This window comes from Doryrhamphus excisus, chromosome 4 (assembly GCF_030265055.1).
Source record: "Doryrhamphus excisus isolate RoL2022-K1 chromosome 4, RoL_Dexc_1.0, whole genome shotgun sequence".
Lineage (NCBI taxonomy): Eukaryota > Metazoa > Chordata > Actinopteri > Syngnathiformes > Syngnathidae > Doryrhamphus > Doryrhamphus excisus.
The window spans coordinates 6431333-6451452 of record NC_080469.1 but is presented as its reverse complement, the minus strand read 5'-3'; the positions used below and the strand labels follow the sequence as shown (position 1 = coordinate 6451452).

General features: G+C 40.3%; 1 protein-coding gene across 1 annotated transcript in view; it reads right to left on the bottom strand.

The window, feature by feature from the left end:
- The window catches only part of LOC131127571 (transmembrane protein 132D), a 36877-nt gene extending 20154 nt beyond the window's left edge, over positions 1-16723 (bottom strand). The window contains exons 1-2 of the mRNA XM_058069590.1: positions 16651-16723; positions 9403-10282 (exon numbers count right to left, since the gene is read on the bottom strand). Coding sequence (XP_057925573.1) covers positions 9403-10282; positions 16651-16723 — 953 coding nt within the window. The remainder of the gene's footprint in view (positions 1-9402; positions 10283-16650) is intronic.
- Positions 16724-20120: the final 3397 nt, after the last annotated feature.

Below are 20120 nucleotides of genomic sequence, written 5' to 3'. Positions count from 1 at the left end.
TCATTGCTTATTGTGAAATAGTACAGTATGTTCGTGGCACTGTACAGAATGGCGACTCGCGATGGGTTGTTAGGGAACAAAATTGTCTCTTTGAAGTGAATAGCGGGAGATGGTTCTTTGAAGTAAACAAGCTGTGGTGTTTTTTTCTTGTCTTTTTTTTCTGTTATAGCTGCATTAAAGACGAGAAAAAAACTGATCTAAATGCTCTTTTCGTTTTTTGCATATTTTCATTTATATTTGATTGCGTAAAGTTTTTATTGATTTTGCGTTTTCACTGTAAATACTTGACAATGTATACTAATACCGTATTTTCCGGACTATAAGTCACACTTTTTTTCATTTTTTTTTTACATAAACACTGGACACCTTTTCTGTTCATGTTTATTTTTTGTGTAGCTGAATAACCATTGTGTTAGCATATCTTACACCTATTCAGCCTGTTCTCAATTCTTTTATTGTTAGAACTTGCCTTCCAAGAGGACGTTATGTCTGTTTTGGTCAAGCAGTTAAAATAAATTATCTGCAAAAAAATGCGACTTATACTCCAGTGCGACTTATGTATGTTTTTTTCTACCTAATTGTGCATTTTTGGCTTTGTGCAACTTATACTCCGGAGCAACTTTTCGTGCAGAAAATACGGTATTTACTGATTGGACATCTTTGTCTAATTGAGATGGGTCTGTGTTTTTGTTGATCATACTTAGATTATTATAAAAATCATAAATACTAAACATTTGAGATAACATTTTTATATGCAAAAATTATTTAACACATATTTTGATAAGAAATCACCTTAAGCAACTAAAATAGCTGAGAAGCCGTTTGGGAGCCTAAATAGCCAGCTGTTTTTAGGGAGCGGACCCAAAGGAGCTGGTTCTCTAAAAAGAGCCTATGAGGATAAGCAGCATGGAAAATGGAAATTATTAGTTCAAATGTGTTTGAATGTTTTTTTTTTACTTTCTTGTACATTTTTCTCTCATATTATGAGTTTATTCTTATAATATTTTGATTTCATTATTGATTATTATTTGATTATCATTATTTTCCCAGCTTAATTGTTCAAAATGTGATTTTCTTGTTAGTTTTGTTAGGTTCTCTTATTAAGGTTAGGGTTAGGGTTATATTTTGCTTACTTTAATTTTTCAGTTTCTTTTTAATTTCTCAACTTCATGCATTTTCCCCCTAATATTATGGCTTTGCTCTTCATATTTTATCTTTATTCTTGTACAATTACTGCTCTTTTCTGTGCGCAGTGGAAGGGGTTAATTTACTTATATACATGACAGTAATAGTGTGGTTCGGTAAAGTAAAGCAAGCTTCTGTGTACTGTGTTTTCTACTGTGACTTTGCTAGCTGTTGTTAAGCCAGTGGGTGCCCAAGAGGCCAAACACTCAATCTTGGCTAAAGGTGTCTAGAGAAATCTACACAGTATTAATGGAAGGCTTTATAGCTTTTGACCAGAATGTAAGAAGAGGCAATGTACAGCATTGTGTGGGGTGTACATGTTATGTGCCTGTGAGGATTCTTGTTCTAATGCTCTGACCCCCTCCCTCAAATCATATTACTGGTAGCCTTTTTCCAGTTGCGTGCCCTGGTTTTCTGCAGGTCAGCTAGGAAACAGCCTAGGTCTCTCACTCTTTGACACAATATACTTGGATCTGGAATGTTATGTAGAAAATATTGTTATATATCAAGGGATGCAACACACAATGCAGCAAAAAGAAAGCCAAGCTGGATAGCTGACACACCCATGTGTATTAAGCCAAAAGGAACACGGTTTAACTAATAAAAAGTGACAGCAACAAGAAGACTTATCCGCCCCCCTTTTTCCTCACTTTTCCCGTTCCCTGAGAGGAATAAAATCCCATGTGATATGAGGACTTTTTTTTATGAGTAGTGTGGAGTTGGAGCCAGTGTCCATAGCCGTGGTTAGTGGGCCCCGAGGAGGCAGAAGGCAGGAGGAGGCACCGGGGCAGGAAAGATGGATGGCCGTTGAGACAAAAGCTGACAGTGTGTGAGGAAAAACAGCTCTCAGGTGCTGAACCTGCCATCCATCTCACTTCTGAACAGGGAAGGCATGAGTGGCAACTTGTTTCACCTTCTATATATTCTTTATCCCATTAATATTTAGACATATTGCATGAGCACACTCAGACTGGCTTGCAAACACACTTAAAGAACATTACACAGAATGTTGTTCTTGACTACTGATGGTATGACAACATAGACACACTACAGCATGTAGTAGAATTGTACTGCACAACTTTACATCAAGCTCAGGCCATTACATCAGACAGTATACAAAGAATACATGACAGACCATGAATGACAGAGATTCTGACTTGCAGAGTGCTCTTATTTCACGGAACAGACAGATGTCAGACTTGACTAACTACTGGCAGCAAGTTACTGTATGTCAGGATGAAACATACCCATGTAAGACTTTTACCATCCATACCAAGCCATGTATGTTCCACTGAGAGCTGTTTATTCACTCTGCAGAGTGCATTCACTATAGAAGTGGGTCGGTATGAGATTCCGACGGCAAAAATATCAGTTTTACAGTATTAGAATTACAGCTTTTAAATAGAAATATTTAGAAATATCTTTAAAAAAAACTATTGTTGAATAAAATAACTGAATTATTTCCAAATGAATAAAATGTATAATAATTCTAATAATAAATCTATATAATTCAACTAAATAAAACCACAATAAAGTAAATCTAGAGCCCAGTGGTTTGCGTACAGACCTCACAGCTAGGAGACGCCAGTTCAATTCCTCCCTTGGCCATCTCTGTGTGGAGTTTGCATGTTCTCCCCGTGCATGCGTGGGTTTTCTCCCGGTACTCCGGTTTCCTCCCACATTCCAAAAACATGCTAGGTTAATTAGCGACTCCAAATTGTCCATAGGTATGAATGTGAGTGTGAATGGTTGTTTGTCTATATGTGCCCTGTGATTGGCTGGCGACCAGTCCATGGTGTACCCCGCCACTCGCCCGAAGACAGCTGGGATAGGCTCCAGCACCCCCCGTGAGGAAAAAGCGGTAGAAAATGAATGAATTAATGAATTAATAAAATGCAACTCATGTCACATGACCATACATATTTTCTTAGTTAAAATAAATAAATAAACATGTAATGTTACATTATTATTTCAAAGTGGTGAATATGCACATCACAACTTTAGTTGTTGCTATCTGGTTGTTGCTTTTGGTTCAGAGGAGAGGAAACGTTTTATGCTCAATCACATCTCCACGTTTGACATGAGTACTGTGTCCACTGACAACCATGGTAACGTCATGGCCGCATACAAGAAAAGCTGTTGTAAATGGAGTAAGTCTAAATGTGTCACGGTAACTGGTACATTTTTGGTTCTTATTTGGCTTCTTTGTCCTTCCTCCCTACTCTGTTTGAGTCACTAACTTTACAATAAGTCATACTTGGAGAGGCTAACTGGAGAGGCTAACTAGCTAGCTACTATGTATCAGTGTGTCCCTGCAATGATCCCGTAAACAAAGAATAATAGAAGTGCAAAGGTGTGTTATTTCATGTCTACGAGGCTCTAATAATGTTAGAAGCTGTGTTTAGAAAATCTTAAAATTCTATGCTCTAAATATAAAAATATTTTAATATTGAACCCTAATGTTCAAAGGAGCTCAGGTTTGGAAACACAGCCCATGTTCGCAGTTTCAGCACATCAAAGCCGAGTTCCAACTGCGAGGAATTACATAGGACATGATTATTTCCACATAGCGGCGGCACTGGAACTCCACTTACTCTGATACCACACAAAGTGACTGGCAATTCCAGCGATTTTCAAACTGTGACTTTTTCATACGTTGGTAAACCTTGAACCAGGCCCATGCCTAGTTCTTTTTAATGCTAGCTCATGTACAGACAAACTCATGTCAACCCCCAACGATACAATTTGACATTCTTTGTTACATGTATTTTATATTTAATACAGAGCTGTGAGCGATGAAAATAATCCTTATGTGACACATGAACTGAAGTCTATCCATTTTCTGTGTGAGAGGGAAAAGGCAGGTAACAATGCAAATATGGGGATTCAAATATTTGGCCTAAAAGCCATCAAAAAACCCTCAATGAACCCAACAATTAAATGATGTATAAACCAAGATACAGTGACATTATTATTATATTTTGTATGAGCTAACACCAAATAACTACTTTTTTGGTGCAGTGACACAGCTCTTCACACACAGCATCACAGGCCACTACTGAGAGGTAACGAAGATTGTGGCGATAAACCAAAAAGTTGGTCAAATCAGAGATTTCACACCCTACTAACTACATCCAGACAACCTGTGGCATTGGATACTGGTTCTCACCTTAGACTTGACAACATCACTGAGAAAACTCAGCAAGATGCTTGTTTGCTGTCAGCATTCTTTACCTGAGGACTCTCCTGAAATGAACTGCTAAATGAGGACCATTAGTCGTGTGCTGCAAGATACAGCCATTCCATCAGTCAGCATCTCTGTGAGAGTGGACACTGTACATGACTATTACATGTTATGAATGGCCCTGTTTATACATGGTCACAGTATGTATATAAAATTATAAAACATTGTTCTTTTTAATAACAGAGTTCTTTTTAATACTGGGCTTTATAGCCGGAATACGTGAATCGCCAGTAAACGCACTATTAGCTGCCTCATGCTAGCGGTTTTTCAATATTTATAATGCACACAAAAGAAAAAAAATTGTGCATGATTTGCAAAATTCCCCAAAAAGTGTAGTTTATTAGCCATTTGTAGGGCAGTTTCGACTGAGCCAAAAGGACTCATATGACCAGGGAATCCATGCCATCCTGCTGATCTACATTGCTGTACCAATTAGTTAATGTTATCTCAGTTGTGTAGTTTTACAATGATAATTATTTTTGCTTTATGTGACATTTATGAAATACAGAATATAGAATCCCAAGCAAATATTTTTTAAATAAACGCTGTAAAAGTATTTAGTCACAGAGGCTCATTTCAAGACGCTACACAGGGTTTATAATTACTTCTCAGATGTACATAAATTATTTGTGGTCCTCATCTCTGGTTTTGTGAATGCATCACTGCAGGGCAACACAAGGCAGCCAGGAACAGATGCAATCATTTATGCAGGCAAATTTCCAAAATGTAACCAGTGTGATGGCCAGCTATCAGCAACGTGCTTATCGTACTTATGGAGCGGTTTAGGGAGTTGGGAAGCAATTCATTCCAGCACAGCTGCCAGATGGCAGTCACCACAGCACTAAAATGGTTGTAAAAGCCACATTTGTGGCATAGAGAAATGATTAGGCTTCCTGTTTGAAAAGATCATTGACACAATGTTATGCCAATATACTACAATAGCACACCGATGTCCTATACTGTGTTAAGTAAAACCTTAAGTATGATAACACCTTGCGACTGAATGATGACCAGTCCAGGAGTTTTCCCAAAGAAGTCAGCTGGGATACCCCCTTCAACCCGAGTGAGGATAAGCGGCTTAGAAGATAGATGGATAGAGACAATACATTGACTGTGGCTATTGAGAGAAGCATACCAGGACTTAAAAAAATAGTGTCACATTGGGGTGTTGGAATGACCTCAGGATGCAGGGGCAGGGACCCAATTGCAGGTACAAGACTTTAATTGTCAGCAGATGAGCGGAAACTTGGTGGCAAAGTCAGAAGAGCAGGCAGTGAGTAACTTTGATAAACTGAAAATAATTTTTGGAAAAACGAAGATACACATGCATGCTGGCAAATTCAGAAAATTCAATATCTACTTCCCTCCCTGGGACCCTTCACCACAGATGCAGTCATGTGGGAAATACTGAAACAACAACCTGAAAACTTGCGACTCACTTTGACTGCCCAATTGAATACAGTGACTGACTGGGTGTATGGATGTCAGTGCAGGTGCATACGTATAAATCATTCAATAATAGCCTCTTGTGCACTCATCTCCTCACATCTACTGAAGCGTGTGATCACAAGAAGTGGTGGTAACTCAGAAATGATTTATCTCTGAGAAGCTATTGATTGTTTTTTTTTTTCGATTAACTGAGAGGACTCGAACAATAGAGTTAAGCCAAACCTTTTTTACATCTCTACCCGACCAGTTGTCTCTACAACTGGATGTTTTATGACCTTCATTTGGAGACCATTCTTAGATCCGTTTCGCTGAACCCACTGACGAGCAAAGACAGCCACCCTTTTGTGACATCAAACCTTACATAACCCAAATGTATTGTACACACAACGCAAATCACTAATTGAAACATAAAATTCATTTCACACCACCTGACAGACCATTATTCACTTCACTCTAGAGCAGCTAGTGTCCTGAATGATAATAGAACCATCTTATCGAGTTAGTGTGGTTAGTGAGCATAATAAAAGGCATCCTGCTGTGAATGATCATGACAGTCAGGGTTCAAGACGCAGCTTTGAATTTAAGTTGCATCATGTCACCTTTTCGGGTGTGGGACCTTAAGTCTAAAATATAGCATTTTGTGATGGTCAGATGTGATTTCCAATTGCAAAAAAATATTTCCATGAGCAATATCTACAAATCAACCTAAAAATGTCAAATCAAAAAAGGCCGTGTATAAACAAGACTAACCTGAACAGATTTGTCAGATTTGGGCCAGATCGTGGCCGAGTGGTTAGCATGTTGGCCACACGGGGAAATCTGGGTTTGAATCTCTTCTTGAGCATATCTGTGTTTCGCATGTCCTACCTGTGCGTGTATGTGTTTTCTCCAGGTACTCCAGTTTCCAGCCAGTCAAATTATTTTTAACATCCCAGCTGTAGCTGGCAATAGAATTTACAATGTTGTTTTTTATAAACTACATGTTGAACTGTGGAAATGATTGCAATGGTTTCTGAAGCTACAGACTCAAGTGATATACGGGTCATTATGGTAATCATTGGGTCTGCGTCAAAGCAGCTCCACACAGACTAGGCTTCGTTGCAAAGCAGGGTGGGTATTTGTTTACAGTGCAGCACAAAAGACAAAGAGCTTTCTCAGAAAGAACGGTTATTATTTAATTCATTCATTCATTTACTACCGTTTATCCTCACGAGGGTGACGGGGGTGCTGGAGCCTATCCCAGCTGTCTTCGGGAGAGAGGCGGGGTACACCCTGGACTGGTCGCCAGCCAATCACAGGGCACATATAGACAAACAACCATTCACACTCACATTCATACCTATGGACAATTTGGAGTCATCAATTAACCTAGCATGTTTTTGGAATGTGGGAGGAAACTGAAGCACCCGGAGAAAACCCACGTGGGAGAACATGCAAACTCCACACAGAGATGGCTGAGGGTGGAATCGAACTCGGCTCTCCTAGCTGTGTGGCCTGAGCGCTAACTAATCAGCCGGGATTTGCAATATGAATGATAAATTGTATAAAAATGATAACTTTTTGGCTGCATGGCAGCCGAGTGGTTAGCATACAGATAGACTCCCTTTATTGTCATCGCACATGTTTTATGTTCCAAAAACATGCATGAATATTGTAAATCCCGAAATGTTTTATCCAGTAAATACCTGTAAAAATAATGTCTTTCTTTCTTAGTTGGTCCGCCATTATACCCTGATTATATTATTTTCAGCATGGAGTGATGTAAAGCAACTGCCAGATATTTGAAACACTCCTGAAAATAGAGACCTCAGAACACACAGCAGGTTGTATGACTTGAACGCTTACAGCTAATGAGAGCACTACTTGGCTGCAACCAAAGGAGGGGGAGGGGGGAATTTGACAGGATTAGAGAGACATAAAGGTCACCAATATGCCATGATCAAGCTCTTACTGAAGCAAGCCCGTCTCCACCCTAGTGTCCTCTTGAGGGCAGAGGGGTCAGCCATGGTATATTGAGTTATGCACAAACACCACCACTATGCAACCTCTGGGTAGTTAATTATTATTTTAAATTATCTGTGAGCAGTTGGTGATTCATGCAAACACCCAGTGATGGCAAACAGGGAAACAATCTTTCAGCCACTGTATTTTTCTCACAAACACCGCTTACTACAAGCCAAGTTTTCCAACTGACTATTTCATCAGCCAAATTAGAAGAGAGCAAAGGAAACAAAAAACCACAAGCCACACTCTGCTGGACATAGATCAATGTAGTTGGATCATAGGATGCAGGCTCATTATCCATGCATCGAGTATCGATGAATCGTTACACCTCTAGTATATAGTGTATCTGTAAATAACAAAAAAACACAATGTAATCACTGGCTTAAAAATGTCACAGCATGCATATTTTTGGAATGTGGGAGGAAGCAGGTGTAAACACGCACACGGATGGGGAGAACATGCACAGAGAGATGTCCCAACAGAGATAAAAACCCATGATCTCCTGATTGTGAGGCCAACAATGATGACAACAGCAGAATGGCGGCACGTGTGCCTTCATTGAGGTCTGCCACTTAGTGCTACTGCTCATGCGTGCAGGAGACCTGATGTAAATTGAGTAAATCTCTTCTATATGCATCCCATCCATCAATTTTCTATACCGCTTATCCTCACTAGGGTTGGCGGGGTATGCTGGAGCCTATCCCAGGCGAGAGGTGGGGTACACCCTGGACCGGTTGCCAGCCAATCACAGGGCATATGAAGGAATATTTCACATCAGTACAATGTTTTACACTGCAACATATTGTGTCAATGTTTACAGTACAAGCGATTAAACAATGACATTTGCAACCCATTAGGTTATGATATTCACGTTAACAAAAATGTACTTAATTAAACATTACTTTGACAACTGCAAAGACAGTTGAAATTAACACTTAAACCAGGATACAGGATGAATAAAGCCAGCTACAGGATGCAAAATTCTACAACAGCACACATCTCACCGGTGCTACTTGATACTTGATGTACATATGTATACACAAACTTCTACCCTCAAAGTTGAAATAGAGCAAATATTGAGATTGTATGCAATGTTACCCATTTTCAAAGAGCCTCTCATCCGACAAACTAAGGCGCATATCCCCATATCCAAATATCAGGTTAACGTTAAGCTATTCGCCATAGAGTTACAGCAAACCGTTTCACACAAGAGTAATAATGACATTTCATGTCAGTCTTAAGGAATATGACGTGTGAGCCCTTAATATAATCAGAACGTGCACACTCATTCACTACAGCAGTTTAGCCTGAATTATTTCCCATATTACAGGAAGGAAATTTATTTAATTTTGCAACAAATAATTTAATTTCCTCCAATCTCCTATTGTTTTAGTGTATTCTATGAGACTTATAAATGAGGTCCCATTGAATTGAATTGTAGTTACAGTGTGTAAAACTCCTGGGCTCTGGGTGACATCACCAGGATCATCAGTGCAAAGGAACAGAAACTCCAGTCTTACCTGAGAGTGAAGTTATTCAGCTCAACAGAGTTGGCCATGAGGATGTAGAAGGTGGACATGTCATTCTTCTTCAGTGGTTTGGAAGATGTCCGTATGACAATGGAATTGCCAAGTTTGAGTCGAGAGAGCGTGGCCATTCCTTTAGGGATCTGCACGAGACGGACGCTGCCAATCCTCTGCATGGGAGTGACAGGAACATATTCCGCTTGCTGTTGTTGTGAGCTTCCCCATCGACTCCCTTCCAGCATGTTACACTTCCCACTGACTTTGGGCTGTGCTTGGTAGTAGAGCTCTACAAGGTTCCCTGCTGATGGGTCTTGTCTCTCCCTGCTGGTGCTTTCGGAACCCTGAGCAAACCAACCAGGCAAAGGTAGTAGTTCAGCCATGCATGTTCCCCTCTCTCCTCCCATGGCACAGGAACCCCTCACCTCTTGGGTTTGCCAGAAGGCATAGACGGTCACACATGGTAATTCATCCACTGCGCTGTCCTCCCTGGCCCAGTCCCTGCCCGCCACATAGAAGAGCACACGCACTTTAGGTTTGGTGGAGAAAACCCGAGGCGTCAGCACAAAGGCCTGGATCTTCCAGTTGAAGGTGAAGACATCTGGGGCATTAAAGAGTCGCACAGGCTGGACCAGATCCAGAGGCACAAGCTGTTCTGTGGACATGGGGCCATAGCTTGCGTTGACAGCCGGCTGGCGGCTTGCTCTCATAATAACAAAGGACTGCGTGTGACTCTGCATGCTGAAATTCCTCATGAAGTCCTGCCCTGCTTCCTTTAAGAAAAGGTAGTCAGCATCCCGAACCTCATAATTGACCGGCAAGAAGACAGAGGAAGGCACTGGGCTCTTGTCATCAGTTAGGTCCTGTGTGTTCAAGTCTGGAAAATGAACAAAAGCAGTTACACCATTAAGATCCAGAAGGATATGTCACACGTCTTGACCTAAGAAATGAAACCTCGTCAGTGTAGTTAGTTATTGCCTCAAATGAGGATCCAAGTATTGCATAAAAATAATACTACAAAAATAACATTAACCAAAACAACAGCAAAACCTTTTGTTTGGGTGAATGGAGCAGCATTTAACACGGAAAGTGTTCAATAAAATGTATGGCAATAATCATGATAAAACTTCTATCAAAGTGTATGTTTACTTCATCTCTATGTACCGGTTAAGTGATCTTGTTTGCCTGCCATTTTCCATAGTTCCTCTCTGATGCCCTAGTTTCCTCTCACACACACACACAGATGATCTGCTTGCGCTGTGTATGTGTGTGTGTCTGTTGGGGAGGGGCCGTTGGGGTTGGGGGCTGGTGGAAGGTGGGATCTGATACATCTGGCACAGATATGAAGTTAACCATCAAAAAGAGGGATTAAAATGGCTTTTCAGATTCAGTCAATGGGCTGTGAATAGCCAGGAGATCAAAAACATGCAGCATCACCGTGTGCACTCAAAGCTCACATGTGAATAGGAACACTAACACAACTGAGCTGGTAAACTACATATCATTCACAGAGATGTGCACAGGCTCAGATCTTTATAATATAAAAAGTGAAGTACACATTAATGTGGATCCAGAATTTCATCCCTATCCAAGACACCGAAATTGAAGATCCAAGATAATCACATAAATTACAACCACATCTGATAAAATTGGAGCGATATGTACTTGAATGTTAAATAGGACTTTTTCACTTTTTTGTTTTCCAGATAGATCCACAGGACATCTGGTTAGAAATTACAGCATGTGACCCTACGCACACACAGCCAATTTATTGTTTTAAACACTTGGATCACCAACGTGAGGACTTTGATCAGTCTCTCTATCAACAATTATACCCACACTGATGAAAAAAACATGGTAGGTAATAATCATAATGCTAATAATGCTATATTTCGATGAGCAACTGCACCACATCACATATACAGTACAATAGTTTGGGTAGCTCCGTGGGAAATAGAAAATACAGTGGGCCACTGCATATTCGTGATTCAGCAGTTGCAACCAATCAAATTAACACATTTTTGTAAAATAAATAAATAAATAAATAGGTGAGCGAGGTGCTAGTGAGGTTACACAAGTTAATACACCCCTGATTAAAATTTTAAGATTACTGCAAAAATGTACATTTTGCACTGTTGGATGACTGTTGGATCCCAAAAAAGAGGAAGCAATTTATTGCAAATAACCAGTGTCTCTCCCACACCAACTACTCTCATGTCCTCCTTCACTACATCCATACATCCATTCACTACGCCTCCTACCTGGCAGCTCTAAACGCAGCATCCTTCTACCAATATATTCACTATCTCTCCTCTTGACAAGTAATCACACTGTCATAACCTCTTAATGGCAAAGGCGAAAAGCTTTTCCCTTGGATTGTTGAGCTGCAAAAGGGCTATGGAACGTACAAAAAAGTACAGTACACAAAGTACAGTGGTAGAAACCCCAAAGATATCACGTCAATGGATATTCAGTTTGTGCAGGGGCGTCAGATGGTCACAAGTTATGTGGAGATGTTACAGAGGCACCCCTCGTCTGTGTGGTAATGACTGTTTTTTTTCCAACAGGACAACGCTGCAGTTCACAATGACTTCTTCCAGATGAACAACGTCACTCTTTTGGGCCATCCTGTGTGTTCCCCTGATCTAAATCCATTTGGGGGTGGACGGCAAGGGTCGTTCCCAGGTTGCTTCAACGTATGTTTTGCATTGAAATTTCAATCTCAACCGTTCCTTCTGATTCTGATGGAAAATAAACAACAATCAACATTGTTTCAATGTTACCTTGCACTCTGGGATGTTTGCTTCCATCACAAGTGAACAATGGCGATTGAATTAATGCATTCATCTAATTTTGTCTAATTAAACTGTCACTTTTGTTGCAAATGATCCAAAATCGGAGCACAACGTCAACATCGGGGGGGGGGGGTCTGTATCAAAAATGAAACACTTTTATGGGCAAAACTTTAGAGGCCTATGATTATATGCTGTCCTTGATAAATACAGATCCAAGTACGGATAACATGGGATTGTTTATATGATGCCAACCGTTTGAGCAAAAATACACCAGTGATGTAAATGTATGAGCCGATGTATGATCTGTATTAAGTGCTTAAGCGTACCCTACCACCATACATCTATTCCGAAGATTAAAGCAGTTGACCACAGAGTGCTCAGTTTATCTGGTGGCTAATTTGTTTACTTAGTGAATTAAGGACAAAAACAGTGGTGTTTACTCAGCAGATTATCGTAAAATGAACAAAGCTGCACTAAGGATTTGCAAAACAGCATTAGAAGCAACCCACACCCAAACAAATCATAATCGCGCTGCATCCAACTGTATCACAAGTCAAAATGTTGTGCAAGATGCATTAGTGAGATGCCTGCCCCTGAACGAAGAAAGCGTGAATGAAAGCTCAAAGCTTTTCTGTGTCAAAATCAGTCATCATGCCCCTCCGAGGAAGTTGACATTTAAGTGGTTTGCCTGTCACGGCCTCCTCTGGTTTACATGTGGACTCATCTAAAAAGACTACAATGACATCTGACAGTTCACGGGACATGACAGTACTCTATGTGTCAGCCTCCTGACAAACCCAGAAGCCTTTAAGAAACACAATGGCTCGCCCACACTGCCCTGCCCTCTCTTTTCACCTTGCAGTGTTGTTGACAAAGTATAAGGAGCCAGTGAATGGAGCTGGGAACAAGGTTGTCCTGACTCGGCCCAACAAGGCCCACAGTGACAGATGTGCAGTTTAATACCGGAGCTGGCAGCATATCTGTCCAGAGGAATATAAACTGGATCACCATCTCCTGGAGCGACAATGCAGCGCAACAAGGTACTTAACATGCAACCTCGCCTTTTTAGAGCCAGTACATGTCCTTCTCAGGAGTTTGAAATTTGTAAATCCATGAAAACTACAACATTGACAAAGTCCATCCAAAGATTAGATGCAAATGAGCATATTTGTTTCTTCTTTCGGTTTCAGCTTTTCCCTTCGGGGGTCACCACAGCAAATCAATCTCCTCCATCCAACACCAACTACCCTCATGTCCTCCTTCAATACATCCATAAACCTCCTCTTTGGCCTTCCTCTACACCTCATACCTGCTCTAAACGCAGCATCTTTCTACCAATATATTCATGATCTCTCCTCTGGACATGTCTGAACCATCTCAGCCTGGCCTCTCTGACTTTATCTCCAAGGTCTCAAACATGTAATGTCCCTCTGATGTACTCATTCCTGATCCTATCCATCCTGGTCACTCCCAAAGAGAACCTCAGCATCCTCATCTCTGCTGCCTCCAGTTCTGCTTCCTGTCTTTGCCTCAGTGGCAATGTCTCTCGGCCAAACAACATGGCTGGTCTCACCACAGTTTTGTATACCTTGACTTTCATTTCAGCTGAAACTCTTCCATCACACATGACACCACAAAGTTTTCTCCACCCGTACCATCCTGCCTGCACGCGCATCTTCACCTCCTTTTCACAATCCAAATGAGCATATTTGTTTACCATGTACTATGCAATGTTGCATTCTGCCAGTCTATTTCCCCAGCTGTTATGGTCTTTCATATCTTGTCATTTTTAGAAGACCAGAAGCTTCCTATTTTTTCCTCGGATGAGTCAGAAAGCATCAGGGTTGCCATGCAGAAGTTCCAACAGCCTCTGAAAGCCATCTTTCCTGTTTTTCACAACATAAAATCCCCACCCCCAGGGTTGAAATCGTGAAACTTAAACCTGTCTTGAACTGATCCCAAATCCCATGAAATCACATGCAGTCTGTAAAAGTGAGCAGACACTGAGCCTCAGGTAAAGATCTCCTCACTCAGATGTGTATGTTTGAGAATGCGTTTGTATTAAGCAATGTCACTCCTATGCAAGTGTAAATCTCTTGAATTAAAATGGAAATGAAAAGTAATCATGGAATCCAGGAAAAGAGGAAAGTTTACTCAAGGTTGAATTCTCACAGTGCAGTTGGCAATACTGTAATGTTCTGCATCATCAGTTTTAGTACAAACAGCATAGACTATCTTTGAGGACAATTTCCCCTGCAGTGAGAAATCTATATAAAAATTACATTTCAGCTTTCTTGTTTTAAGTCAGCCTTTTTAAGCAATGTTCAAGGCAATTATTCTGTTGAAATGCAAAACCTTGAATTCTAATGAGCCTTAATGGTTTTTTCCATATGTAGCCAACAGCTGACACTCGTCAATTGACTCCCAATAGAACCACTGATGACAATATGGATCTTTGCTCTTCAGCGCTAATAGAATGATAAACAATGTCTCCTTCAAGCTGTCATTTGTTTGGAAGACATTTGCTTACTATTGGATAAAAAACACTTGCATTATCTAGCTGTTTATCATCATTTTATTAGACATACAGTGTCTTTATATAGTGTCTTTGTACACACAACATTGTGCCTTTTAAACAAGTCTTAGTTTTGACTGACACTGATGGGGATGTATTAGTTTACCTACAGTACATTGTCCTCATGTTGTGGTGTTCTGTGTTAAATTAATTAAATTAATTAAAAATTTAATTTTGGTCTGTAGACACTTGACTCACTTGAGAACTAGTTGGAGCGCACGCAGCAAATGAATACCTGCTGCGCATTGCAAGGATGCAATGTGTGCCTCGTCTCACGCACGCAGATGATTACTGTGTGTGCCTTACAGCTAGACGGAGTGGATAACATCACTTATTGATGTACGTTTTTCACTTCATTATGTGTTTCCCAAGCATAAGTCAGGCCCTTCTGGTGGTAGTGCGGCAAGGAAAAGGAAAGCCATGGAAGTGAAAAGATCCCGAGAGAGGAAAAGCACCCATTATTATTGGCTCCGCTGTTGCTCTCAGTCATTAGACTGTTGCAACCATCATTAAGTTTAATGATGTATCCTTGAACATACTCAATGATCTGCTCCTACGAAAGTGACAGTGATTATTAAACTGTGCGGTCTTATTATTATTGGGATAGAATGGTTGGTAGTGCTTTGGCTAGAAGTCCAGAATCAATATACTAGTTTTTCTTTGTCATCTTTGTTGTCTCTTTGGGGTCCAGCCACTGGCTACTGTTTCATTTGGCTCTTGTATTTAATCTTATTACTGTATTTTATATGTCATGCATGTGTTCTGTGTAGAGTATGCATGGCTGAGGAGTTAATTTAGCGATACTTGCATCACAGTCTCGGAACCACATACAGGATCACTTGTATGCCTATTGTATGATGAATAACTACACTGCATTATACTGTACAACCATTTGCATTTCAGTTCACTGCAGGACACCACAATAATAGACACATTGGTAAAGTAATGTAGTATAACTGAGAAATATCTCAGACTTTAAAGAAAATAAAGATACGTTAATTACTCTTGATTTGTTGTTGTATGAATTATAAATGCTGTGATGAGAGTGGTTGGGCTTGTAAAAAAAGCCTTCTTACAGAAAGAAAATTACACCAGTACAAGTAGCATCCTCTTGAATGACCAAACGCCATTTGGCCATCTTTGTATATCTTTGCACAGGCAAACACGGTTGCTGTATAAAAACCATCAAAGATGATGTAGTGGAGGCTGCAAAGTGAGGGGCTGGAGAAGATAAACAAAAGGGAAGGGGTGGACAAAGCTATAGGCTTTAAAATGCACAGTGGTTGGAAAAGATTTTTGTGTCCGATAATATTATTAAAGATGATTTAGGCAGGGGGAAAAATCACTTATACCATTCATTATCACAGTCGGAAGCCATGTTTGCATTTTTTATTTTACATGTGTTTAGGGTTTCTTATGAAAGCAAGATATTAATATTGTGTACTTACCAGTGGTTCCAGTGTATGTATGCGAAGAGGGAGTACATTACTCTATATGTAGCATCTATTATACATGAGAGAGTAATATTGTACAGGACCTCCCTTTGCATGATGCATTAGGCATGGATTTATTGCAATACATGCTTTACTTATTTGCTGCTGAATGTTTCATAATGCCAGTAGCTCCTGACGGTGTGACATGTGTAAGGAATGCTGTATCACTGTGGAGAGAGATGTAAGTTTGTGTCACAAATGAGGACGTGTATCTATTATTTATACCGATAGAGAAATCTAATTTACCGCTTGCATGGCATGACTTCCTCTCCCTCAACTAAAGAACCTCGCAATTGCCTTTTTTTTTAGTAAGATCTTCAAGTAGAAGTAATTGCATGTTATGTGTTTAAACTGGTTGCAGTGAAATATGTGTGCCACTTACCTTGAGGGACCACTGCTACAATGGTGGCAAGTATCAGGTGTAAGATCCTCCAGCTGGGGCAGGAAAAGCTCATCTTTGCACCCGGCGCAGGTCTGTCTCTTCAGGACAACTTCCAAGCCCTCCAGCTTCAGCAGACTAAAAAGCGTGCGTCTTCATCTATGTCTGCACTGACTGTGATCACACCTGTTGTAGAAGCGTCGATGTTTGCGCAAGCGTGCGTAAAAGTTACGCGTGTTGATGTGTTTGATCATAAAGAGCAACTCCTGTAAAAAAAATAAAAATAAAAATAAACAGAGGTGGCTTTTCGACGAATATTAAAACCTCGAAGCCAAATATCTCCACACGTCCTCCAGATTGAGTAGATTCTTCCCGTCTGCAGACGCGACTGGGACTCTGAGGAGCTGTTAGCGGATCACTGTGAGTGTCTTGAGCTCAAAGCTCAGGGCACTAAAGTCATCATCTGTCACTGTTCATCCGCCCGGGAAAGCACGGCCACTGCGCAGCTGGTAGGATTAACCCTGCGTGGCTTGACTGGAGAGCCAAACGTTACGCATTTTCTTCTCATGCAAGACTTGGTAATGAAGCGCTTCGCAGCCTCATTATACCTTCTCCGCTCACTGACTTGGAACACGATAATTTAAATATTTAAACGTGTTACTTTTTCAGAATTACATTAAGATCATCTACGAGAGCGGTATAAAATGACAAATATTATAAATATTTATAAATATATTGTAAGAATGCTTAATTTTGACATTCAATATAATAGTAGGATTGTAATGCAATGGAAAATTTGATGAGAGAAAACTACAACATGATAAAATAGAGCAACAAACACAATGTAAAGTGAAAAGGCTGAAATTACAATTACAAAATAACTAATAACAAACTTTGTCTTTATGTCAAGGACCCCCCCCCCCCCCCCCCCCAAAAAAAACACCCCTCCACAATATCTTTTCCTTAAAGGATCCGCCCTGCTGTGGCATCATCTCCACTGTTTCTCATTCCTTTGATGGCAGCATCAAGGCCGGCTCAGAGCACTGACTCTCTTCAAAGTTGTCAAAATTCAAATTAAGATTCTTTTATTGTTTTCTATCTATTGACAATCTCTAAGTCAAAATAAATTATTGTCTTCTGTCCACCAAAAGTGTCTGTATTTTCAATTTCAGCCCACCATCCCAGTATGAACCTAACATTTATACGTGGCCTTGAGTGGAAAAAAGTTTGGACCCATGTGTAGTACTGTAATGGTATGTGATGGTTTATTTAAGGAGACATATTATTCTCATTTTTTGGCCTTTTGTTTTGAATTGTGGACTCGTACAGAACAGCTACGATAACAAACACAGAGAGCTGTCTAGCTTTTCCAGAATCTGTACCTATTCCGCTGTATTTCTTTGGGTACAGACTGGACAGTCCCAGGTTTCTCAAGAAAAGAGGTTACTTCAAGACGTCCCTCAATTGTAAGTAGTTTTTTAGCGTTTCTACAGTGGAAAAAACATTATAGGTCCCCTTTAATGATGGAGGGGTGGTGTAGAAATCCTCCCCTTGAGGACTCTAAGTGGATTTCGATTAGAGGATAAGGGAATCTTAAAGAACCAAATTATAGAATGAGAACCAGATTATTTATTCCTGACAATACCTAATACAGACGTCCGGGCTTATCTGCAGTCCCTGTATGCCTATAAGTAAGCAGGTCTTATTACAGCACAGCTGCAAAAAGTACCCTTCCTTTCCCTGCCCGGTCTTTTATACACTCAGGGCTGGAGTCTTGAGGCTGGGGTCCTGGACCAATCAGCTTTCGCTACTTCCCTTGCTTGAACCGCTTTCATGGTGTTTCTCCTTTCGTTTCTTTCCTTCACAGAGGCACCAAGGCATCTTTCCTTGGTGTCTTTACCTTTGCAGGGGCATCAGGGCATCTGGAACATTCTGCTTTTCCTTTGTTGCAAAGCAAGCTGTCATATGCATACTCGATGTTTCCACCTTAACTGTCAGATGTCACGTTAGTCCTCTTTTTTGTGTGTGGGTGCGTGTATTCCTCATATCCAAAGTATCCTTTGTATTTGTGAGACTATGTGTTTGCGTTTATCTTTAGCTAGCAAAATTGAGCAAATACCTTCAGTAGGATTTAATAAGCTTTGCTTCTTCCTACTCCTTTTGGAAATGTGGAACTGTGAACTTATTATGTGATGCATTCAATTGTAATCTGATGCATGTTCAAATGAAATAAAACCATTACCATTACAATTTAAGGAGCGTTACATGTTCACATTTGCACAATTTAACATGTCCGAAAAGAAGTAGGAAGGCGCAGAGCATTAATCCTACTCCTTTTACATGTATCAGCAATTACAGAGTTTTAAAATTGGGGTAGTCCAGTAACTGCAGGGTTCCTGGTGTGACTCCCTCTTCCCCTATTACCATCACTGCTGCTGTATCTCTGGGCAAAACACTTCACCCACATTGTCCCCAGGGTCGCTCATACATGCTTCACTAACCCAAGATGCTGACCTATGACCCAGACCTGGTCCTCTGGGTGCGAGACATGATGGCTGCCCACTGCATCCTCCAGAGGACACATGTCACTGTACATTGTACGTATACATTGTATACAAGCTGTTGTTTTTTTATTTGAACAATTTTAACATTCATTCATCCATTTTCTACTGCTCATCCTCACGAGGGTCGCGAGGGGTGCTGGAGCCTATCCCAGCTGTCTTCGGGCGAGAGGCGACGTATACCCTGGACTGGTGGCCAGCCAATCACAGGGCACATATCAATAAAAAATAAAAAAAATAAAAAAATAAAAATAATAATATAACAATATTATAATTAAATTCATAATTCAAATCACACTATACTAGTTATTTTATGGAGCGTATATAATTGAATCATTATTTTATTTAAATATTGCCCTATTCTTACCGCATCAAAAACCTTTCATTCCAAATTCAGACTTGACTAACAAGATGTTTCTGTTTTACATAGAACCATAAAAATGATTTATGAATCCAATGGGATCCCATTTAGAGCATCCGGTGGGATTTAGTGCCCTCTCATGGCTAAGAAGAGCTCATAAGTCAAAAAGTTAGAAGTTACTGATTGTTCTTACATGTGGTTGCATCATAAAATAAATTGGTTTACCTTTTAGCCTGTTTCATCACCAGGAAACTAACATCTCTGTCCCAATCCAAGTAGTTCTTCATGTAGATGAAACTTGTAAAGGATCAAGCAGTTTTTCTGAAATTACTGAAATGGTGGAGTTCAGGAATACAACAAACCAGACTTGTAGTGGAATATGCAACTGGTTAATTCCTGTAACCACTGACCAGCATACAGTATCAGCATACAGTGCCTATGTGGGCTCCTCCCTCCCACTGCAGCACTGTGACAAGCAGTGTGCTCAGGTTGCACCAATGTGCTGTAATGCTGCTGAGGGTCCACTCATATTTCTTGTTACCTGAATAAAC